Raw genomic sequence first — 23,633 nt, 5'->3', positions numbered from 1 at the left:
CTTGTCCCAAAGTGGAGTTTTTTTAACAATTTAGGCAGAGGGAATGGCCTGAATTAAGATTTAGACAGCATGGCAGAAAGGGAAAAAAACATTCTAGTTTGCCCAAGACCAAGGAGTTTCCTGGGATGCAGGAGTTTCAGTGCCAAAACCAGGCCAGTTCCAGGCAAACCAGGATGCCTGATCACCCTGGTGGGATGCTCAGAGACCATCAGTAATTCTGTACACCTGGAACATGCAGGGTGAGCAACGAGGCTGGAGAGGTGGCAGAATCAGCCCTCAGCAGGCTCCCTGGGCCATTTAACCCTGACCAGGAGGGGCCATTGAAGAGTTTGAGGCAGGTGTGTAAGTTTCCTAGGGCTGCCATAATAAATGACCACAAACTTGGTGGCTCAAGAAAACCCAAATTTATTTTCTGGAGGCCAGAAGCCCTAAACCAAGGTGTTAGTGGGGCTGCATTTCCTCCAAAGGCTCCAGAGTAGAATCACTTTCTTGCCTATTCTAGCTGCTGACGGCTCAGGCATCTCTGGGCTTATGATAACATTGCTCTAATCTCTGCTTCCATCTTTAATGGCCTTTCTTCTGCCTTTCTCTTTTAAGGACACCTGTCACTGTTTTCAGGACCCTCTTGGATAATCCAGAAAGGTCTTATTTCAAGATCCTTAACTTAATCCTATCTGCAAAGACCTTTTTCCTAAATAAGTTCACATTCATGATTTCAGATGTTAGGACATGGACATATCTTTGTTGGTGGGGCTACCGTTCAACTTGGACTTCCCCGATGGCTCAGCGGTAAAGAAATCTACCTGCAATGCAGGAGACACAGGAGACAAGAGTTAGATCCCTGGGTCAGGAAGATCCTCTGGAGGAGGAAATGACAACCCACTCCAGTATTCTTGCCTGGAAAATCCCATGGACAGAGGAGCCTGGTGGGCTACAGTCTATAGGGTAGCAAAGAGACAAGACTGAGCAACTGAGCACGTGCACACACACACACACACACACACACACACCATTTAACCCACCACAACAGGGAAACAGCATGTTCAATGTTGGAATTAAAAAGGTAACTCTGGAAGCAGAGGAGAATATGGTTGAAGGGGGGCTCTTCGCTGTTAAATATGAAATCATGGAGGTCTGGAGAGAAGTGAAGGGATGCATACGTGAAAAGCAGTGTGGGAGCAGTGGTGGGTCCCAATGGGCACCTTCCTTCTACCCCTAGGGCTGCCCATGTGATGCCCAAACTTTCTCTGACCCCACTGTCCAGCTGCTCCTTGCGGACTCCAGTACCTTTTTGCCTAGAATTGGCTGATGGGCCCAGGGATGGCTGTACCCTACCTGGCCTGACTTAGAGCTGGTCTCTGGAGTCCTGACTTACAGCCCTAGGACTACCTAGTCTCTCTCAGGGGTGACAGACACCAGGAATGCTCACTCCTGTCCTGTAAGCACATGGTCTGCTTGACAAATCCATTCATTCATGGGACCGTCCACTCATTCCTCCAGTGTACGTCTGTTCAGTGTGGGCTCTCTGCTGGAACCAGGCACTAGACACAGGCCCTGCTTGCCAGGAGTTTCTAGGCCAGTCTGGATGATAGATGGGAAAGTAATTTCAGCACTACACAAACTATGCCCGGGTGTATCACAGGCAATCCCAGGAGGGTCACCGGGCCAGGATGTACTCAAAAAGGGCCTCAAATGTGGATTTTTAAGAATTAATTTTTATTGGAGTATAGTTGCTTTTCACTTCCCTGATGGCTCAGTGGTAAAGAATATACCTGTGATGCAAAAGAAGTGGGTTCTATCCCTGAGTCAGGAAGATGCCCTGGAGAAGGAAATGGCACCTCCCTCCAGTATTCTTGCCTGAGAAATTCCATGGACAGAGGATCCTGGTGGGCTACAAACAGTCCATAGGGTCACAAAAGAGTTGGATATGACTTAGCAACTAAAAAACAGTAGTTGCTTTATAATATTCTGTTTCTTGCTGTACAGCAAAGTGTGCAAATCCTCTTTTTTGGATTTCCTTCCCATTTATGTCACCACAGAACATTGAGTATCATTCCCTGTGCTATACAGTAGGTTTTCATTAGCTATCTATCTTATACAGAGTATCAATAGGGTATATATGTCAATCCCAATTTTCCAATTCATCCCAACCCTTCCTTCCCCACTTGGTAATCCTAAGCTTGTTCTCCATGTCTGTGACTCTATTTCTATTTTGCAAATAAGTTCATCTCCACCATTCTCTAGATCCCACATACAAGCCACATTTTATTAGTTTTTCTCTTTCCAACTTAACTCACTCTGTATGACAATCTCTAGTTCCCTCCACATCTCTGCAAATGGCACTATTTTGTTCTTTTTTTTTCCTCTGAAATGCTGGAGGATTTTATTTTATTTTTAATTTAAATTTATTTATTTTAATTGGAGGCTAAGCTGAGTAACATTTCATTGTATGGATTTTTTTTAAAAAAAATCAAAGCAAAGTTCATTCACAATATTGCATTAGTTTCAGGGGCACAGCAAAGCAATTCATATATATGTGTGTGTGTATACATACACACACACACACATTTTGTTGTTTAGTCGCTAAGTTGTGTTCAACTCTTTGTGACTCCATGGGCTACAGTATACCAGGTTCCTCTGCCCTCCACGGTCTCCCAGAGTTTGCTCAAATTCATGTCCATTGAGTTGGTGATTCATCTCCATTGAGTTGGATGAGTAAGCATCTCATCTTCTGCCACCCTCTTCTCCTTTTGCCTTCCATCTTTCCCAGTATCAGAGTCTTTTCCAATGAGTTGGCTCTTCACATCAGGTGGCCAAAGTATTGGAGCTTCAGCTTCAGCATCAGCCCTTCCGATGAACTTTCAGGGTTGATTTCCTTTAGCATTGATTGGTTTGATCTCCTTGGTGTCCAAGGGACTCTCAAGAGTCTTCTCCAGCACCACAGTTTGAACGCATCAATTCTTTGGTGCTCAGCCTTCTTTGTGATTCAACCCTCACATTCATACATGACTACTGGAAAAAACATAGCTTTGACTGTAGGATCTTTGTCAGTAAGGAGTCAGGAGGCAGGCCTGTATACAGGCCAAGAAGCAACAATTAGAACCAGACATGGAACAACAGACTGGTTCAAAATTGGGAAAGGAGTACATCAAGTCTGTATATTGTCACCTTATTTATTTAACTCATATGTAGAGTACATTATGCAAAATTCCAAGCTGGATGAAATACAGCTGGAATCAAGATTTCAGGGAGAAATATCAATAACCTCAGATATGCAGATGACACCACGCTAACGGCAGAAAGTGAAGAGGAGCTAAAGAGCCTCTTGATGAAGGTAAAGGAGGAGAGTGAAAAAGCTGGCTTAAAACTCAACATTCAAAAAGTTAATATCATGGCATCTGGTCCCATCACTTCATGGAAAATAGACAGGAAAAAATGGAAATACAGTGACAGATGACAGATTTTATCTTGTTGGGCTCCAAAATCAGTGCAGCCATGAAATTAAAAGATGCTTGCTCCTCAGAAGAAAAGCTATGATAAAACTAAGCAGTGTATTGAAAAGTAGAGACATCACTTTGCCAACAAATGTCTGTATAGTCAAAGCTATGGTTTTTCCAGTAGTCATGAACGAATGTGAGAGTTGGACCATAAAGAAGGCTGAGCGCTGAAGAATTGATGCTTTCAATCTGTGGTGCTGGAGAAGACTCTTGAGAGTCCCTTGGACAGCAAGGAGATCAAACCAGTCAATCCTAAAGGAAATCAGTTCTGAATATTCATTGGAAGGACTGATGTTGAAGCTGAAGCTCCAATACTTTGTCCACCTAATGCTAAGAGCCAACTCATTGGAAAAGACTCTGATGCTGGGAAAGATTGAGGGCAGGAGGAGAAGGGGATGACAGAGGATGAGACGGTTGGATGACATCATTGACTTAATGGAAATGAGTTTGAGCAAACTACAGGAGTTAGTGAAGGACAGGGAAGCCTGGCATGCTGCAGTCCATGGGGTCACAGAGTCAGATATGACTGAGCGACTGAACAACCAACAACCTTTGTCAGCAAAGTGATGTCTCTGCTTTTTAATATGCTGTCTAGGTTTGTCATAGCTTTCCTTCCAGCGAACAAGTATCTTTTAATTTCATGGTTGCACTCACTGTCCACAGTGATTTTGGAGGCCAAGAAATAAAATTTGTCACTGCTTCCACTTTTCCCCCTTCTATTTGCCATGAAGTGATGGACCAGATGCCATGATCTTAGTTTTTTGAATGCTGAATTTTTTAAGTCAGCTTTCCCCTCTCCTCTTTTACCCTTATCAAGAGACTCTTTAGTTCCTCCTCACTTTCTGCCATTAGAGTGGTATCATCTACATATCTGAGGTTGATGATATTTCTCCCCTCAATCTTGATTCCAGCTTATGATTCATCCAGCCTGACATTTTACATGATGTACTCTGCATATAAGTTATATAAGCAGGGTGACAGTTTACAGCCTTGACATACTCCTTTCCCAATTTTGAACCAGTCCGTTGTTCCATGTCTGGTTCTGACTATTGCTTCCTGACCTGCATACAGGTTTCTCAGGAGTTTGGTAAGGTGGTCTGGTACTCCCATCTCTTTAAGAATTTTCTGCAGTTTGGTGTGATCCACACAGTCAAACACTTTAGCATAAAGCAGAAATAGACATTTTTTTTTCCTGAAATTCCCTTGCTTTCTCCATGACCCAACAAATGTTGGCAATTTGATCTCTCATTCCTCTGCCTTTTCTAAACCCAGCATGTACATCTGGAAGCTCTTGGCTCATGTATTGCTGAAGCCTAGCTTGAAGGATTTTGAGCATAACTTTGCTAGCATGAAATAAGTGCAATTGGATGGTAGTTTGAACATTCTTTGGCATTGTCCTTCTTTGGAACTGGGATAAAAAATGACCTTTTCCAATCCTGTGGCCACTGCTGAGTTTTCCAAATTTGCTGACATATTGAGTACAGCACTTTCACAGCATCATCTTTTAGGATTTGAAATAGCTCAGTTGGAATTCCGTCACCTCCACTGGCTTTGTTTGTAGTGACGTGAAAGTCAGTCAGTCGTGTCCTACTCTTTGCAACCCCATGGACTGTCCAAGGAATTCTCTTGGTCTGAATACTGGAGTGGGTACCCTCTCCCTTCTCCAGGGAATCTTCCCAACTCAGGGATCACACCTAGTCTCCCTCATTGAAGGAGGATTCTTTACCAGCTGAGCCACAAATACTTCCTAAGGCCCATTTGACTTCATACTCCAGGATGTCTGGTTGTAGGTGAGTGACCACACCATCATGGTTATCTGGGTCATTAAGACCTTTCTTATATAGTTGTTCTGTGTAAGCCTGCCACTTCTTCTTAATCTCCTCTGTTTCTGTTAGGTCCTTGCTGTTTCTATCCTTTATTGTGCCTATCCTTGCATGAAATATTCCCTTGATATCTTCAATTTTCTTGAAGACATCTCTAGTCTTTCCCATTCTATTGTTTTTCTCTATTTATTTGCATTGTTCATTTAAGAAGGCCTTCTTATCTCTCCTTGCTATTCTCTGGAACTCTGCATTCAGTTGAGTATATCTCTCCCTTTCTCCCCTGCCTTTTGCGTCTCTTCCTCAGCTATTTGTAAAGCCTCCTCAGACAACTACTTTGCCTTTTTGCATTTCTTTTTCTTGGGATGGTTTTGGTCACCACCTCCTGTACAATGTTACAAGCTTCCGTCCATAGTTCTTCAGGTACTCTGTCTACCAGATCTAATCTCTTGAGTCTATTTGTTACCTCCACTGTATAATCATAAGAGATTTGATTTAGGTCACATCTAAATGGCCTAGTAGTTTTCTTTATTTTCTTCAAGTTAAGCCTAAATTTTGTAATAAGGATTTCATGATCTGAGCCACAGTCAGCTCCAAGTCTTGTTTTTGCTGACTGTATAGAGCTTCTTTATCTTCAGCTACAAAAAATCTGATTTTGCTATTGACCATCTGATGATGTCCATGTGTAGAGTTGTTGGAAAAGAGTGTTTGCTATGACCAGCAAAAGGAGAAGAGGGTAGCAGAGAATGAGATGGTTGGATATCATCACTGATTCAATGGACATGAACTTGGGCAAACTCTAGGACATGGTGAGGAACAGAGAGGCCTGGTGTGCTGCAGTCCCTGGGGTAGCAAAGAGTCAGACATGACTTGGTGACTGAACAACATGATCAGCATATTCTTTTGATAAAACTCTGTTAGCTTTTGCACTGCTTCATTTTGTACTCTAAGGCCAAATTTGTCTTTTATTCCAAGTATCTCTTGACTTCCTACTTTTGCCTTCCAATCCCCTAGGATGAAAAGGACATCATTTTTTGTGATAATTCTTCATAGAACTGGTCAACTTCAGCTTCTTTGGCATTAGTGGTTGGGGCATAGACTTGGATTACTGTGATATTGAACAGTTTGCCTTGGAAATGAACTAAGATCATTCTGTCATTTTTGAGGTTTCACCCAAGTACTGCATTTCAGATTCTTGCTGACTATGAGCTACTCCATTTCTTCTAAGGGATTCTTGACCACAGTAGAAGATATAATGGTCATCTGAATTAAATTCACTCATTCCTGTCCATTTTAGTTCACTAATTCCTAAGATGTTGATGTTCAATCTTGCCATCTCCTGCTATTTTTTTTTCAAATTTGTTTTTTCAAAATTATTTTCTCTTATAGGTTATTATAAGATATTGAATGTAGTTCCCTGGGCTATATAGTAAATCCTTGTGTATCTGTCTTCTGTGTGGTAATACATATCTGTTAATCCCATATTCCTCATTTATTCCTCCCCTCCATCTATTGTGGATTTTTGACATTATCATTTAAACCTATTTACCATTTACACAGGTACAGACATACATCCTGACAGGGTTGAATGTTTAATTGCAACAGATTTTGTATACCAGTTTTTGTTTTTGTTTTGCTTTTTTGTTTTAAAAACTTTACGTGGAACCCCCAGGGTGATTTTGGCCTCCCTCAGCTTCTGAGGTCAGGAAGGCTTCCTAGAAGGTGCAGCTTCTGAGATGGGTTGGGAAGCAGTTGGCCAGGATCAGACGGAACAGGTCAGGGAAGGAACGTCTTCCGTGGGGAGGACAGCATTCACATAGGTTAAAGGGAAATCCTGTGTGGAACTTTTAAAGATTGAAAGAGCAACGTGGCAGCTTCCAGGGTTTAGGAGAGAAGGGAGAACTATAAGATGGAGAAGCAAACGGAGGCGGAAGTTCATGGTAGTACAGGCTAAATGAAAGTGGAAAAGCCGTCTTTAAGCCAGAGGTCTTGAAATAATGATCATTCAGGAAAGGAGCCTGTTTCACAGTCATTGTTCGTTTTGTGCTGTTGGAAAGGGAACTAGGGCTGTGTTTGGTCCTAAAGGATATGTGCCCCTTGGCTCAGCAGCATGAGGGTGAGCAGAGAGAACAGAATCTGAGCCGTCCTTTCTTCTCTCTTATCCGAAAGGAGGAAACAGTGAAGCAGAGAACTTGGGAGTGAGGAGAGTGGAGCAGTCAGGGAAGGTTTTTGGGTAGGTGAGGCCTGAATGGAATGGGGGCCATGCCCCATTTTAGTCTCATTGCTGGAGCCCCAGGCCCTCACTCTCCCCCAGCAGAGTGGAGAGGTGGAGCCCCGCAGCCTTCTGGCTCCTTCCCTCTTGTGTTTGTCTTGGCTGAGAGCTGCCTGAGGATATTTGAAGCCTGTTCTGTCAAGGCAGAGCTGGAGGAGTCAGGACGAAGGATCACAGAGGAGGGAGAGAGAAGGGGCCTGAGGGGTTTGTTCAGGGGGTCCTCTGACTCCTTGCATGGTGCTCAGCTTCAGCACCATGGGGCCTCGCAGTGAGGTGTCTGAAATCCCCAAGCTCCTTGATGCCCACTTGCTCCAGGAAGGCATTCAAGGACTCACAGTTGCCAGAAGGGTCTCCTGCTCTTGTGGTATGACCCGCAGATCTATTCAGACTCTGGCACTCAAGCTTCCAGGGACTTGGCCCCACTAGCAGGCCCCCCTGGATTGGACAGGCTATAAAGGGGCCTGGCTGGCCCAGAGCACTGGCCAGGCCACGCCAACGGCCAACCTCGTCATTCTCAGATCTTGATTCAGTGCTGCCTCCCCTGAGCCCCAGGGTGGACCCTCCCGTGTTCTGCTCTGCACAGATGCTGACAGGTCACGTGTCCCACAGCTGAAGGTCTCTCCTGTCTGCCTCCACCATCTGCTGAGGCCCCATAATTATTTCAAGGCCAGTACAGTCTCACTCTGAGGGGAGAGTTCACACAGCCCTGTAATGTAACCCAGGCCCTGGGCTGCTCAGGCAGGGGGTCCCCAGCTGCGTAATGAGCCGCCGGCTTTATTGAACTCCTTGGCTTGGCTCTGACTAATCACCGCCTTTAACCAAGACTGCCTGGCCTTCTGAGAATCCATTTGAGTACCATTGCTGAGGACTTCCTTCTCCCCAGCACCTCAATTCCTGTGCCTCAAATCTTTCCTCCTTCTCAGATATGTTTAAATAACCAGGAACAGGGCAGGGAGGCTCCCAGGGGGTTGGCATCCGTCTGGGAGAAAGTGTGACTGCCTCAGGTCTGGGAGCCCAAGCAGGACGGACCAGAATGGGCTGCTGCTCTGACTCCGGTGGGGCCACCTCAAGCAGAAGCAGACCTACAGCTCCCACCCCACCGCCTTTCCTAAATCCTTGTACTTCCCTCTCACCTCTGTTTCTGGAGGCCTATGCCCCCGGAAGGAGGGTCTTAGCTGAGAAGGCATCCAAGAAGAAGTATAGGAAATAGGGTCCTGCTTAGGCCTCAAGACCCAGCCCACATCACGGGCCCAACAGCCACCCCAGGCTTCTGCCTCCTGCCTGTGCCTCGGCACTTGTAAGGACCCCCAAGACTGAATACTACTCTTATGCTTTTGCATGTTTGTTTTCTGGCCAAGACTGTGCCCTCTGTGGACGAGGATGGCCATCTATCCCTGTGTACCCACAAATTAGCCCATAGTAGGCGCTTTAGAAAACATCAAGAAGGGAGCGGGAGGAGATGCTTCAAGAGGTGAGAGGTTTGGGCTGTGCATGAGGGACATGGCATCTGGGATGCTGCTTGGTGTCCCTGTGGGTCTCCAGGTGTCCCACCGTGTTTATAGCTGAAGTCTCGGGCCCGTTTAGGAAGCAGTGTCAGTGTGTTGTCAATACTCTGGTGGTTTGGGAATTGTTCTTCTAAGGGTGATCTCGAGGTCAAGGGTCATCCAGAATTCACTGTCCTGGGTGACTTCCTACTGGCTGCACCTGGAGTAGGTAGGCTTTGAACCCGTCCTAGAAGGTATGAAGGGTCCATGGGCCCTCTGCCTTCCCACAGTGGTGGGGCTCTTCTGAGACAAGGTCAAGAGCCAGCCCCTTCCAGGCAGATCTGCGCCTGATTCCTTGGGGAGGGTGAAAGGCAGAGGACACCCGCCAGTTCAGGGCCCTGCTCAGGCTGCCCCACGCTGTCTCCACTCCCCAGAGGCCTGGAGGTGTGGGAACAGACAACCGAGCCCTCAGCTGTCCCAGGGAGCTGGTGAGCATGGCTTCCACACCACCCTCCAGAGAAGGGCATGAAGGGAGCAGAGCCAGAGGGAGCCAGACCCAGGGACCGTGCGAGAGAAGGCCCAGGGAGAGAGGACTTCAAAGCACTCCCTGAGCAGCTTATAAACAAGCTGAGCTGGTGAGGCAGCCAGCAGGGGCCCTTCTGGAGGGGCTGGAAGCGTGCATGGGGTTGTGTGAAGAGCAGGGGACAGGAGGGGTCAGAGAGGTGAAGCAAGAGCCCGGAGACCCCAGCCAGGCCCACCTCCCCTCTCTGTGGCTGGCTTTCTTCTCTCATAAAACTGAGCTCACAGCCACACCTGGGTTCCCTCCGGGACTGGCGTGAGGGTCAGCGTGACGATGTAGGTGAAAGTGCTGTGTGGGCGCCAAGCCCTGATCAGATGTTATTTATTATTCTGAGCTGTGTTTTGGTGGGAGACTTGGAAGGGCTAAGAGGGAGAGCCGAGTGTACTAGGGCCCCTTCTTCCCCAGTGCTGTTTTGAGAGTTCTCAGAGCAGAATGGCCAGGAGTGGGGCCTGGGCAGGGGAGGCCCACAGCTCTCAATAGGACCAGGCTGGGCGGGGACTTCCCCTCTCCTCCCCCACCTCTGGCCTGTGGCCCTCCCCACTCACCTCCCTCCTAATGGTCTCGAGTGACTCCCAAGAAATCAGCCTCCTTTGCCTAGATACCTGTCTCCTATAATGGGGCTGTGACAGGTTTTCCAAGTCCTGCCCAGAAATGTGTCACTGTCCATTTCCCTTTGTGGTATCAAAGGAGGCAGCACAAACCACGTTCATCAAGGGCTGTGCTGAGGCCCAACTTGGAGCAGCTGGAACCCGGGTTTATGAAATTACAGGGAATTCAAAGCAGCCGGCGTCGCCTGCTGTCTGGCTTCATTACTGGGACCAGCCTCGGAGGGAAGTTTATTCCAATAATTTAGGGGATTAGGATCTGACACCCTTCATTAGCTCTTTGACATAAGCAGAAAAGACAGATCTTGCAGAATGACCCACAGACAGGAAGGAATTGGCTCAGGGGAGGAGGCAATACCCTGCTCGAGAGGAAGAAGCAAAATCTGCAGGGTGGAGGGAGGGGCACGCCCTTCTACAGAGCAGCTAGAGGTTGAGGTCTGGCCTGAGGGGAGAGTGGCCCGGGCTTGGCACTCAGTATCTCCGTCTGTGAAAAGATTGGGGCCGCACCACCATCTGCTGCCCCTGGGACACAGCAGCTTGGTTACTGCTCCCCAAATCCTTTGCAGTTGGCCTTGAAAAAGTAACCTCTCTCTTCCCCACCCCCTGGCAGCTTCTGGCTCTTTTCCTGGCTCCTCCTTCAATACTGTCCTTGATGTTTCACAAACTTCTTGTTCAGCTTGTAGAGACTAGAGTCGGGTTGCCCCCTTGACAGCAGTTTGACAGCTTGGTGGGGAGGGTTGATTTCAAAGGCCCTGCAAACTAGGGTCCCTGCATTAATGGTGGGGTCACATAGCTGTGTGACACAGGGCAAGTTGCTTACCCTATCTTTTCCTCAAATCTAAAACGAAGGCACAGTTTGTTGTGAGGATTAAATGAGACAATGCACACAGTCTGGCCCACGTTATGACCCCAGGAAATATCCTACTGCTGCTCACCAGGGGTGACCTTCTCCTTCATAAAGTGGGGAGACGACAGCCAACTGGCTCTTCCTGGGCAAAGGCTTCATGGTCATCAGCGAGGCGGCTCAGCTGCCCAGCACTGTCCTGAGACACTGTGACCACGTAGCTTCTCTTGGAGCGGGGAGTGTGTCAGTCGAGGAGCAGGAATGTGATACGTCCCGGAGCTGGGGGAGCTGGAGCATAGCTGGTATGTGTCTCTGGAATGATTTGGGGAAAATTCACCGAAGTTGGAACTTGAGACGCAAACTGCCCAGGATAGAGAGATAGGGGGCTGTCCGCACGCCCCCCCCTACCCTGGGACCTGGTGCTGGGGTGGGAGTCGGCTTACACAGCACAGGCTGCTCAGGCCCGCCCTGGAATGGCCGTGAACTTGTTGTTTTTCCACGTCATTTGCTCTCAGATGTACTATCGGGCCGGCGATGCTAACCCTGCGGCTGCAGGTCCCTCGTTGTAACAAGTGAGTGTGTGTTCTTCGGAGGTGGCCAACGGGAGGAGGGGGCCCGGCCGAGAGGTGGGGGGAAGGGAAGCAAGCCTCTTCATGTAGTACAGTGAGCTGGCGTGTCCTGGAGCCAGCTCCCCCCAAAGCACATGCCATTTCTGGCCCCTGAAGGGGTTAAAGGCCTCCTGGAGTCAAAAACAAGCAGGTGTCCCACCGTGCCAGATACGCCGCCTAAACTGCTTCCAGCTTTTTTTTTTTCTGCAACAAGTCTGTGATCAGCCACAGGACAGAGGAGCCGGCAGCCTGCCTGTGACAGGCGTCAGGTTAGCTCGCTCCCACTCGGGTGGCGCGCCCAGGACATAAATCCAGGCTCTGGCCCCGGTGCGGCTCCTCTCCCGGCACACTCCGGAGAGGGAGCTCCCTTTATCTGAGGCTCCGCAGCCTGGCGGACTCCACAGACTCGGTGGAGGCAGCCGCAGCAGCCGCAGCAGCCCACGGAGGCCCACTGGGGTCGGCAGGGCAGGTGTCTGCAGCCCTGAGGAGCAGAAGGCCCAGGGGCCCAGCCCTGGCGTCCTCTCAGGGGAGGTCTCTGGCCGCTGCAGACCTCAGCATGTGGGCCCTGCGGGGCTGCCGTTCCTGGTCCCGCTGGGGGCAGGGGGCAGCCCTGCTGTTGCTGCTGCTTGGGGTGCCCCCTCGAGGCCTGGCCCTGCCACCCCTCCGATACTCTCACGCCGGCATCTGTCCCAACGACATGAACCCCAACCTCTGGGTGGATGCCCAGAGCACCTGCAAGCGGGAGTGTGAGACGGACCAGGTGAGTGTGAACCCGGAGGCCTGAGCCAGGCCAAGCAGTCTTGTTGGCGAGGCAGAGTGGGAGCTGGGTGGTGAGAACGACTCAAAACGGGAAAGAATCTGGCCCCTGGGCCACACGGACATAAACAGGGTGCGATGTCTTAACTTCAAGGCCTGGAAGAAGAGATGGACTTGATGTGGGAATTTCTCAGGGACTGGAAATCCTCAGATTCCTGTTCTCAGGTCTGCTGAGGGCTGCTCTGAGCCAGTGCTATGCCAGGCACATCAGAGAGACTGGCACAACCCACCCGCACCCTGTCAACAGGTGAGAGAGAATCTCAGGACAAGCACAAGGCTCCAGGGCCAGGGAGGTCAGATCCGCATCCATCTGACCACAGAGCTGATGCTTCATCCAGCCTCTGGGCCACCTCTGGGGTTAGGACCCTGACCCTGAGATCAGTGCAGGCTGATGGGGAGGGTGGGCAGGAGTGGATCTGAATAGACTCTCTGGGTGTCTGCGAGAGGGAAGTGGACTAGGTTCCAACCTGGGTGATCCCCCAATCCTCCCAGTGCTCAGGGCAGGCCTGGCTCTACCTGGTTCTAGGACAATTCTCTCCCTGCTCCTGCATTCAAGGGTTGTTTCTGTTACTTCTCCCAGGGTGAAGCGCGTGCTAGTACCTGGCACCTGCCTAGGCAGAGGTAATTCCTGACAGTCTGGCAGCTGCTGGGCTCGGGCCTGTCTGGGCATCACCAGGGTGCTCCCTCTGCCAAATGTACATAACCTATGAGAGCACAGACTGGTCCTAGAGAGAGTGGCCTGTCCCTCAGAGAGCCCAGGGGACAATCCCAGCCTTTCACTGTTCATGAGCAATGGGGGAGCCGAGGGAAAGGAAGATAAAGCCTGGGTAAGGGTGGAAAAGTGTTCCTATCCGGCTGAGGTCAGGCGGTTGGTTGGCTACATTTGTAGGCAAGGCTGTTTCAGGGGCACAGCCTGGCCTGATAAATCAGGTGGGGCTTGGAGACAGTGAGACTCTGGCTGATTTTATGTCTTGGGGAGAAGCTCCTCTGTGAGGCTGGGGATTTAGCCTATGGATACATTCTGAGCCCTTAAGCAAAAACTGTTCTGAAAATTCCCTCCAGGTTTTCTGTGCCCAGAAGTACCTTTCCCTTTCCCCAAGCACCTGGTCTTTCATGGACCTCCAAGTCCAGAAGGAGATTCCTAGGCCAGAGTCTTCAAGGAACCGCGGGATGCTCGGGCAAGGAGCAGGTTCTCCTGCTGCTCAGCCCCCTCCTGCCCTCACCCCCACTAGGTCCCTCTCCTTCAGAACCCGGCTCTGAAATCTGTCCATCCCTGCCCTAGAGCCTCCCTGGTGTGGCCTAGAAGCCTATGCCAAGCAAGGGCTGCAAAACAAAGTCCCCATTCTGAGCCGAGAGGGAAAAACAGTAAACAAGTCTAGCAGGCAGGCTCCATGCAGCCCTCAGCTGATGCGGCCGCATGAGGCCGGCCCTGGTGGGGAGCGGCTCACAGAGCCATGACCAGGGCTCAGGATTAGGGGCATTGCCCACATCCTGGAGAAAACACCACGTGAAATCCTTGTTTGTGTCAGCCCCAGAGCATGTTGCTAATTTTGAGGAATTAGACTAACGCCTTTCATGGCTCCACAGAGAATCAGAAGGAATTACAGCCTGGCAAGTCCTCGATGACGGCCTGGCTGACCTTTGCCACACAAGGGGACTTTTTTTTTTGCTATTGATTTCCCCATGCAAAGTCTCACGTGTTGGAACTAGCACAGCCCACAGTGGTGAGACCTGATGTCCTGGGCCTGTCTTGCCCGCCCTTCCTCTAGGCTTTGGATGAACAGGGGCCAACATGAGAGCTGCCTGGTGTGTACACGTGCATGTCTTGTGCACAAGCACAGCTTTGAACAGCTGTCCCAGCAGTGTCTGACTTTTCCTTTTTAGCATTTGGCCAGGGCATTCCCAATGGAAAAGACACAAAGGCGGGCTCCATTGTTCCAGGTGACACCTCACTGTGGGAATGATAAGTTGCAGACAAAAAACTCTCATTTCTGAATCCCACCACCTGGAGCTTGAAGTCCTTTCCCACCAGTTCCCAGCTCTGCGGGCTTGAATGTCACCTCGCTTAGTCTTCACATTCTCATTTCATCTCATGGTAGTAGGAAGACTTTTCCTCATGGAGTATGTGATCTGCCTCTTCCCACACTGCTAGCTGTGTGCAACCTTGGGCAAGTTACCTTATCCCTCGGTGCCTCAGTTATCATTGCCTGTGAAGTGAGAATGATGGTTACACCCACTGTAATGAGCACGAGATAAGTTGACAGTTGTAAACATTTTTAGAAGAAGGCCTGGAAAAAAGTGGGTGCTACGAATACATTAGTTATTATATCAAGATGATTTTCTCATGATAGGTGAGCACATATCAGTTCCCTTCCCTGTAAACCATGGGGGAAGTTGGGGGAAGCCTGTGCCCTCTTCCTTCTCCTTGCTCAGACCTCTCCATCTGGCTCTCCCCAGGAGTGTGAGACCTATGAGAAGTGCTGCCCCAACGTGTGTGGGACCAAGAGCTGCGTGGCGGCCCGCTACATGGATGTGAAGGGGAAGAAGGGCCCCGTGGGCATGCCCAAGGAGGCCACGTGCGACCACTTCATGTGTCTGCAGCAGGGCTCTGAATGTGACATCTGGGATGGCCAGCCAGTGTGCAAATGCAGAGATCGCTGTGAGAAGGAGCCCAGCTTTACCTGCGCCTCGGATGGCCTCACCTACTATAACCGCTGCTACATGGACGCTGAAGCCTGCTCCAAGGGCATCACGCTGGCTGTCGTCACCTGCCGCTATCACTTCACCTGGCCCAACACCAGCCCCTCACCCCCCGAGACCACTGTGCATCCCACCACGGCTCCTCCAGAGACCCCTGGGCTGGACGCCACGGCCCCAGCTCTGCTCAACCACCCTGCGCACCAGTCAGTCACTGTGGGTGAGACGGTGAGCTTTCTCTGTGATGTGGTGGGCCGACCCCGGCCTGAGATCACCTGGGAGAAACAGCTGGAGGACCGGGAGAACGTGGTCATGAGACCCAACCATGTGCGCGGCAACGTGGTGGTCACCAACATCGCCCAGCTGGTCATCTACAACGCCCAGCCCCAGGATGCTGGCATCTACACCTGCACAGCCCGCAACGCTGCTGGCGTCCTGCGCGCTGACTTCCCACTGTCGGTGGTCAGTGGGGGTCAGGCTTCAGCCACCGCAGAGAGTAGCCCCAACGGCACAGCCTTCCCCGCAGCTGAGTGCCTGAAACCCCCTGACAGCGACGATTGCGGTGAGGAGCAGACCCGCTGGTACTTCGACGCCCAAGCCAACAACTGCCTGACCTTCACCTTCGGCCATTGCCACCGCAACCGCAACCACTTTGAGACCTATGAGGCCTGCATGCTGGCCTGCATGAGTGGGTCGTTGGCCATGTGCAGCCTGCCTGCCTTGCAGGGGCCCTGCAAGGCCTATGTGCCCCGCTGGGCCTACAACAGCCAGACAGGCCAGTGCCAGTCCTTTGTCTATGGCGGCTGCGAGGGCAACGGCAACAACTTTGAGAGCCGCGAGGACTGCGAGGAGTCCTGCCCGTTCCCTCGGGGGAACCAGCGCTGCCGGGCCTGCAAGCCAAGGCAGAAGCTTGTCACCAGCTTCTGTCGGAGTGACTTTGTTATCTTGGGCCGAATCTCCGAGCTGACCGAGGAGCCCGATTCAGGCCGTGCCCTGGTGACTGTGGACGAGGTCCTAAAGGATGAGAAGATGGGCCTCAAGTTCCTGGGCCAGGAGCCGTTGGAGGTCACTCTGCTCCACATGGACTGGACCTGCCCCTGCCCCAACGTGACAGTGGGCGAGGCGCCGCTCATCATCATGGGCGAGGTGGACGGCGGCATGGCCGTGCTGCGGCCCGACAGCTTTGTGGGAGCCTCGAGCACCCGGCGGGCTCGGAAGCTGCGTGAGGTCATGCACAAGAAAACCTGCGATGTCCTCAAGGACTTCCCAGGCTTGCAGTGAAGCCCTCTGCCTCTCCCCAGCCCTCTTTCTGATCCTCTTCTATTTACCCGTTCCTGGTGCCCCTCAGTCAGCAAACTGGGCAAGGTCAGATTAGACAGTCTTAGGCCAAGAGGGGAATAGAGGTCAATGCATCAGAAAAAAGCCACCAGAGGATCTTAAATCAGCTTCTATTCTTTGGGCTTGATAATGGGGCGGGGGCGGGAGGGGGGGAACAAAAGAAGCCAACCTACATTTGCAGGTTATTCCTGATGGCCAGTCTCCTCTGACTTTGTTATCTTCTTTTGGCTGACTACTCCCTCCCCTGGCTCTCCCAGACTCCCTGCCCACAGCCAGACTCCCAGGCAGGATTCTAGAGATGGTGGCTGGCTGCAGGATGGTCACAGGAATAACTGAATGAATTGGTTTGCTAAAAAGGTAGGTGGGGATAGAAAGGAGGGCCCAGGAACTAATTGCATAAACTCCCCACAGCCCTCCAGAGCACTATGAACAGAGACCACCTCATGGTGAGGGTGGTGGGAAGCAGGAAGCAGGAGGCAGGATCCAGCCCAGTGCACAGCTTGCCTTAAGTGGAGGCTGCCAGGCAAGTCCTTTGGGTGGTGGCCAGCCTGTGCTTTGATCGTGTTGGCCTAGCAGTCTCTGAGGCCACCACAGCACAAGCAGAATATGTTTGTCATGCTTCTTCTCCCTGGGTTTATTGATTGGTTTATTGATTATTGATGTATTGATTCAGTTTTATTCAGTCCAAGTCAGTGGACGTTTTCTGAACACTTACTGGGTGCCAGGTGCCAGGACCACAGAGAGATGTTAGCTACTGCCCAGCTCACAGTGATCGAACACGAATGTCCAGATCCCAGGGCTCTCCCAGCAGCAGATTAATGGCTGGAGCTCCCAGCTGGCAAAAGATCCCTTCAACAGATAGTGAGCTCTCAGTTGCCCCTCGCTTCCTCAGACATAAAGTCAGTAGAAGCCCCAGGATCTGTTCTGATGGGAAGAGAAATAAAGGAAGAGGAAAAGCAAGGCAGGGAAGTGGGTTGGTGAAAGAAGAGGGAAGACCGGGAGGTCGGCTTGGGAAGGGAAAGGAATGCTGCTCGATGCTCCCATCTGGTGGTAGTCTCTGGAGCTGCAGGGACCTGGAGGAAGACTCTAGGTGAGGACTGGGAGGGCCAGTCTGAGGATGTGGCAGCTTGTTGATTTCTGTTTCGGGACTTCCAGGACAAGTCTGCTACCCCACTACTAGATTTAGGACTTGAGAAAGCCACTGTCAGCTCTTCATCTACCCCTCTTCAATCCTCCTCAGCCTTCATTATGTCCATGCCCCTCCAAAGCTGAAGAAGATCATTGTGGGGCATTCTCATTTCTTCCTCAAATGTAGGGGGAAGATAACCAATTAAAAGCCCATAGTATCGACAGCCCTTCCTGTGTGAGTCACTTGGGCTAATGCATAGGTGGGAGAGGGAAGTGGTGGGCAGTGTCATTTGCTTTGGTGACCTACCTTGGGGGGAGCACAGGGGAATCTAGCCAACTGGATCCCATTTGAGTGATGGAGAGACACTGCTAACACTTGGCTCATTTTGCAGCTCCATGACTCCTGACTGTGGTGCTCACTGAAGCTTTGTGCATTAGGCACAGGAGAGCTGAGGCCAGGTGACTCAGCCAGGAACTCGGGCAGGAAGGCATGGGGTGGAAGCCCAGGTGTTCTGCTTTGTACTCAGTTCAGTCCCCCGCCCCCTCACAATAGCACAGTGGGTCATGGTGGATTCCAGACCCCACTGGTGATGAATTTAGGGGCGTGAAAGTGGAGGAGACAGGAGTGGGCAGGGGGACCTTTCTGTCTGGCTGTGACTCCCTAGAGGGGTCTCTGGGTAAGGCTGATCCCAAAGCCTTGGGTGCTCAGAGCATGTGATCAGGTTTCCAGTCTGCAGCAGCAGTACCTTTGGTCTCAGGGGCTCCTGGCAGCTCCCCTTCCCAGAGATGTGCTCAGGAGCCTGCAGCCAGGGCATGACCCCAGCTTGTCTGTCCCCTAGGCTGGAAGCCAGCTCAGCACGAGGGACACCGGATCCCTTTGCCTTTCTCTGGTCTTTCCGGGCCACAGCCCAAAGGAAGAATTCAGGCTCAGTTCAGCCCAGTCAGGCCAATCCCTCTTTAGAGATAATTCCCTGCAATAAGGAGGGGTTGGGATCAAGAAGACAAGCTGCTCCTTGAGAGAGAAGAGAGGCCAGAGGAATGGGAGCTTCTCAAGTCACCACCAAGAAAATGCTGAGCACAGAACTTAGCCAAGAAGGTGTGAGCACAGGCTCAGGACCCACCCATGCAGGTCTTGAAACCTGGGTGAGGACTTGGCTCCTCACTCTCCCTCAGAGTGAGGACACACTATTGTACCTGCTTCTAGGTCGAGGTGCCCTAATAATAGCACATCACCTTCGAATCTGAGGGGGCAAGCGCCCACATGCCAGCATTTGTCACCTCCCCACTTCCCTCCACTTGCATAGATGTGGGGCTGAGCCCCGTGACTATGTGGTGGAGGTGTGAGATTCAGGGGTCCAATCTCAGGCTTCCTCTCACAGGCTCGCTGCTGACACATAGCCACAGACTTAGGGTCCCTGTCACACTCCAGCCCCACCTTGGCAGGGTGAGAAGGCCCAGCCTGTGGAGTCAGACCCACCTAAGGCGGAATCTGGGCTCTGACACATATCTGCCATCTCTCTGAGCCTCAGTTTCCTCACCTGTAGGACAGAACACCATGGAGACTTGGGGAGTTCAACCCTATTATGTGTCAACCTGCAAAGCCTAGAAAACAGAACCTGGCACAGATGCTGCCCCTGGGCCCCTCCATGCCCTCAGCAGCTCCCTGGCTGAGAGCAGGCCCCCAAGACCTGAGCCCTCCCCTTGCTCTTCCACCCAGATTTCGGCTTTTGCAGGCTCAGAGACCATATCGTCTCAAATATTGTATTCTGCTGCTCAGAACTGACTGCTCCACATAGGCTGGTTTGGGATTTGTAAAACATAGGTGTTTGGGGAAAGGGTGGATACAGTCAATCGTCCTTGTGGACCCACCACATGGCATTTGTTTTCTGTCCTTGAAACCAGTCTGTGTGTCTTGCTTACACAGGAACTGACTTCTGAAAGGTGCTCAGTGCAGGATGAACTGAAGTCCCAGGGCCTGGTTGCCAGATGATCTCGAGAGGCTGCCCCACTGGGAGATTTGGCCCCAGGACATAGCGGGATTGAGCCCTCCTTCAGGTCTGAAGTCAGATTCACCTGCTTTCCTGTCTACACTGGACATTCATTCCTCCCCTCCTAGCATCTGTTGTCTGCCCTGCACCCCCCGACCCCCTGCAATCCTCCTCTGGTCTCTCCATTTGCCTCTTCAGAAGCTTGTTCTGGTGCTGGCTGTCTCCAGACCAGCCCTGAGGCCTCTGGGGCATGGCAGCTTGGCTTTTTCCACCCTCTGCCTCCCCCAGCACCTCTGATCTCCGAGGACACTCCGTTCCATTGTCTGCCCAGCTGCTCCATAGTCTGATGTCATCCCCTGGATAGTGAGGCCAGAGAGCGGGGAGTAGGGGCAGAACCTGATGAAGAAAGGGGGAGAATAAACACACAGCCACATCGCAATTTCCTCAGGCTGAGGAGGATGCCCTGTGTCCAGCTGTCCTTCTGTAACTTCAGCATCGAGTGGGTGGTTACTACAGTACAGGCCCTGGGTGTCTTCTCTTGTCATCTCCATCACACACGTGGGAGACAGAAGCTGTTTTGTAAGTAGGAAAGCTGAGGTGAGAGAGGATAAGAAACTTGCCCAAGATCACCCAGCCATTAAGGGACAGAGCCAAAACTTGAACCAAGGCAGTCTGATTTCTAGGCTCTTTGTGCTCACACTATGCTGTTTCTCACACACACACACACACACACACACACACACACACACACACACACACACAGAGCTCTGGGCTGGGCAGTGTGGAATCCCATCAGGAACTCAAATGTCTCCAAAGAGCCTGCCTCTCGTCAGCCTCACGCACACCACCCCATGCATATGATCCTACGCGTCACGTGGTTATTTCTATCACACGCAAGAGCAGTCATGGCCTAGATTCCTGAGCCTACTCATCCTTCAGGACTCAGCTCCTTGGGTGCCTCCATTGTCCCCAGGCTGCACAAACACTCTGAGTTTCTGTCTCCCTTTACACTTGCACTGTTTCCTGGCCAGAGTCACGGTTTAGGGCTCTGGGAGGCCCGTGGGCCCAGCTCACAGAGTTCCAGAAGGATTCGCTGGATGAACAAATGGCCCTAGGACCAAGGGCCAGGCGGTGCACAGGACAACTTCGAGGGTGTGAAGGGGCTCCTCTGGGTTGATACTGTCCCCTCCTCCTCCTCCCACCTCTCCAAGGAGTCTGAAGTCTCTCTCTGGCTCTGGGAGTGATTAATACAGTCAGTATGGAGGGCAGGGTTCCCCTGTCCTATTCTTGGCTGTGACCTCATTCTGGAATGTGCCCTGAGGTCAAGCGACACTCCTCACTCAAGCGGTGTGTTAGGAGGAAGGAAGCTTAACCCTCCAGCTGGCAATGCCCAAGGGAGAGGGTAGGGGTGGCAGGTGGGCAGCCCACCACCCTCTCCTTCCCTCCTCTCTAGCTCCTATTCTAGGGCTGTGATGGAGTCTCCGTATTCTACCCCAACTTACCCTAGGATGTGGAGCTCTGGCATCCAGGTCTCCAGCCACACCCTGGCCTCCCAGACAAGGGGAGAACAGGCCTCATTCCCAACATTTTGAGGACTGGACCCTCCCATTGGTAGGACCTCTTCCCAGCGCATCTGTTGAGGTGAGATGAGGTATCTGGGTGTTTCCTGTCCTTTTCAAGTCTTCAGGATGCCGCCAGAGACCTGACAGGATGATGATATACCCACCCCAATCATTTGTTTTCTGTCTTGGTGTGAGGCACACACCCAGATCTGGCAGAGGAAGGTGACTGTTTTGTCTTCTTTCTGTGTGAACACCCAAGAAGTAGAGACAAGGCCTGGGGTAGAAGTGAGGACCTCCAGCAGTGGGGGAGCACGGTGCTAGAAGAGAAGAGGTGGGCATTTGAGCAGGAACAATTTTTTTTTTTAAGATTTCAAGCGCTGCTAATGCTGCTCCTTCAGGGACCCCTTAAAAAAATTTTTTTTTTTTCTTCTTTATTGTTTTGGTTGCACTGAGGTTTTGCTGCTGTGAGCGGGTTTCTCTGGTCGTGGCGCGCACAGGCTACTCTTCACTGTGGTGCATGGGCTTCTTGTTGCGGGGTCTGCTCTGTGGAGCACAGGCTCTGGGTGCACAGGCTTCAGTAGTGGCAGTACCCGGGCTCGTTAGTTGTGGCTCAGCGGGCCCTAGAATGTGGGTTCAGAAGTTGTGGCGCACGGCCGTAGCTGCCCTGCAGCATGTGGGATCTTCCTGGACCAGGAATTGAACCTGTGTCCCCTGCATAAGCAGGAGGATTCTTATCCACTGCGCCACCAGGGAAGTCCTTTTTTTTTTTTTTTTTTGCTGCATCACGGGACTTGTGGGATCTCACTGCCCCACCACAGATTGAAGCTTGGACCCCAGCAGTGAAAGCACTGGTAACCACTGGACCACCAGGGAGTCCCCAGGTACGAACAACTCTGATCGGCACTTTACATTTGTTGTCCAGTTTAATCCTTAATCCTTTAATGTTTAAAGGATTAAACATTTAAAGGGCAAGTTTGCCCAAGAGCCAGGATCTGTCTGGATCCTAGGTCTGTCTGGATCCTAGGTCTGTCTGACTTTAGTGACCATATTCTTTCCAGGGTGACATATATATTTTAACCATTTGGCTTAAGGCTGAGGGCCCCTAATGGCCAAGCCCCTCCTGAACATCCATAACCACCACTTCTACTCCTCCAGGAGTGCCAAGGCTGTACAGAAAGTTATAAAACTGCACCCTTCAACAGTATTGAGTTCATGTAAATGACTTCATAGGAATTAATGATAAAATTTAAAAATTCAGTTCCTCAGCCTCCCATCTATAGTCCAAGTGTCACATGTCATGTGTGTGGTGGCTACCATATTGGACAGTCATCACAGAAAATTCTGTTGGATAGGACTGTTACAAAGGATTAAACTGTAATTCTTGTTTTCTCAGAAATCTTGTGTAGGGGTGGGGGTCCTGACTCTAGGCTCCTGCCCTGCCAAGGACTCCGGGATTCCTGCTTCCTTGGGCAGCTCCTGGTTTTAGTCTCATGGGTCCTAGTCCCACAGGGGCTTGTGGAATTACCCCACTGTCTCTGGACTCCGATCTCAACCTCAAAAAAACCCCCTCATCCTCTCTCACAGAAGTCTCCTGTAAGCCTTCTTGCAAATGAAGTTCCTGAATTTCCCTGGAATTTCCCTGGTGCTCCAGCAGTTAAGAATCCGCCTTCCAACACAGGGGACACGGGTTTGAGCCTGGTTGGGGGAATTAAGATCCCACATGCTGCTGGGCAACTGAACCTGTGGGCCACAACAATTGAAGCCCACGTGCTCTGAAACAGGAGAAGCCCATGCACTACAGCTGGAGAGAAGTCCCCAGGCACCAAAACTAGAGAAAGCCTGTGTACTGCAGTGAAGACCCCCACCCACCAAAGTAATCCCAGAATAGGTACACAAAACAGGCACACAAGAGAGTCCATACACACCAAGCCCCAGCAGTGTGGCACTCAGGGGAAGATGAGTTTACCAAAACTTTGGCTAAATATGGTGGACAAGGGCTGCTGATAGGAGGCAGACAGCAGGGGCTACCAACTAAATATGCTCATGGCATGACACGGCACCCACGACAACTGTGAAGTGCTCACACTGGTGGGCCAGGTACTCCACAGGTCTTCAGAGATGCCATGGAAGTGCTGACTAAAGGTCTAAGAATTATTTTGTTATGGTCATTGCTGTTAGAACTGAATTGCATAAGACTTTTATTAATAAAAGAGGCACCAGATATTTTAGGCCTTAAGCCCTCCAATTTCTGCGGTATACAGGGTGAGTGGCCATGACGGAAGGCCAGAGTCATGGCAGACAGAGCATGGGCTCTTGAGTCAAACTATCTGGGCTCAAACACTGGCTCTGTGACTTTGGATAAGTTAAGCTCTCATGCCTCAGTATCTTCATCTG

The 23,633-nt window shown here is 51.0% G+C and overlaps 1 protein-coding gene across 4 annotated transcripts; it reads left to right on the top strand.

Moving 5' to 3' along the window:
* The first annotated feature begins 11,267 nt into the window (after positions 1 to 11,267).
* Positions 11,268 to 17,913, top strand: WFIKKN2 (WAP, follistatin/kazal, immunoglobulin, kunitz and netrin domain containing 2). Of its 4 annotated transcripts, XM_019982085.2 has the most exons (3): positions 11,283 to 11,404; positions 11,618 to 11,674; positions 14,984 to 17,913. In XM_019982085.2, the coding sequence occupies exon 3, from the start codon at positions 15,053 to 15,055 to the stop codon at positions 16,502 to 16,504; it is 1,452 nt and encodes a 483-aa protein (XP_019837644.1). In that variant the 5' UTR covers positions 11,283 to 11,404; positions 11,618 to 11,674; positions 14,984 to 15,052; the 3' UTR covers positions 16,505 to 17,913. The 4 variants fall into 4 exon arrangements, with proteins under 4 accessions (XP_019837645.1, XP_019837644.1, XP_019837643.1 ...); XM_019982086.2 differs by lacking the exon at positions 11,618 to 11,674 and having other exon boundaries at positions 11,268 to 11,404; XM_019982084.2 differs by lacking the exon at positions 11,283 to 11,404 and having other exon boundaries at positions 11,418 to 11,674.
* Positions 17,914 to 23,633: the final 5,720 nt, after the last annotated feature.

This window comes from Bos indicus, chromosome 19 (assembly GCF_029378745.1).
Source record: "Bos indicus isolate NIAB-ARS_2022 breed Sahiwal x Tharparkar chromosome 19, NIAB-ARS_B.indTharparkar_mat_pri_1.0, whole genome shotgun sequence".
Taxonomy (NCBI): Eukaryota; Metazoa; Chordata; class Mammalia; order Artiodactyla; family Bovidae; genus Bos; species Bos indicus.
Note: the sequence above shows the minus strand (reverse complement) of the source record. Positions and strands in the feature narration are given on the sequence as shown.

What these genes read in the sequence shown, in the direction of transcription:
- WFIKKN2 (XM_019982083.2), top strand. Translation starts at nt 12,267, where the DNA reads ATGTGGGCCCTGCGGGGCTGCCGTTCCTGGTCCCGCTGGGGGCAGGGG. An exon ending in GGGAGTGTGAGACGGACCAG is followed by an intron (nt 12,471 to 14,983) that starts GTGAGTGTGAAC and finishes GGCTCTCCCCAG; the next exon opens with GAGTGTGAGACCTATGAGAA.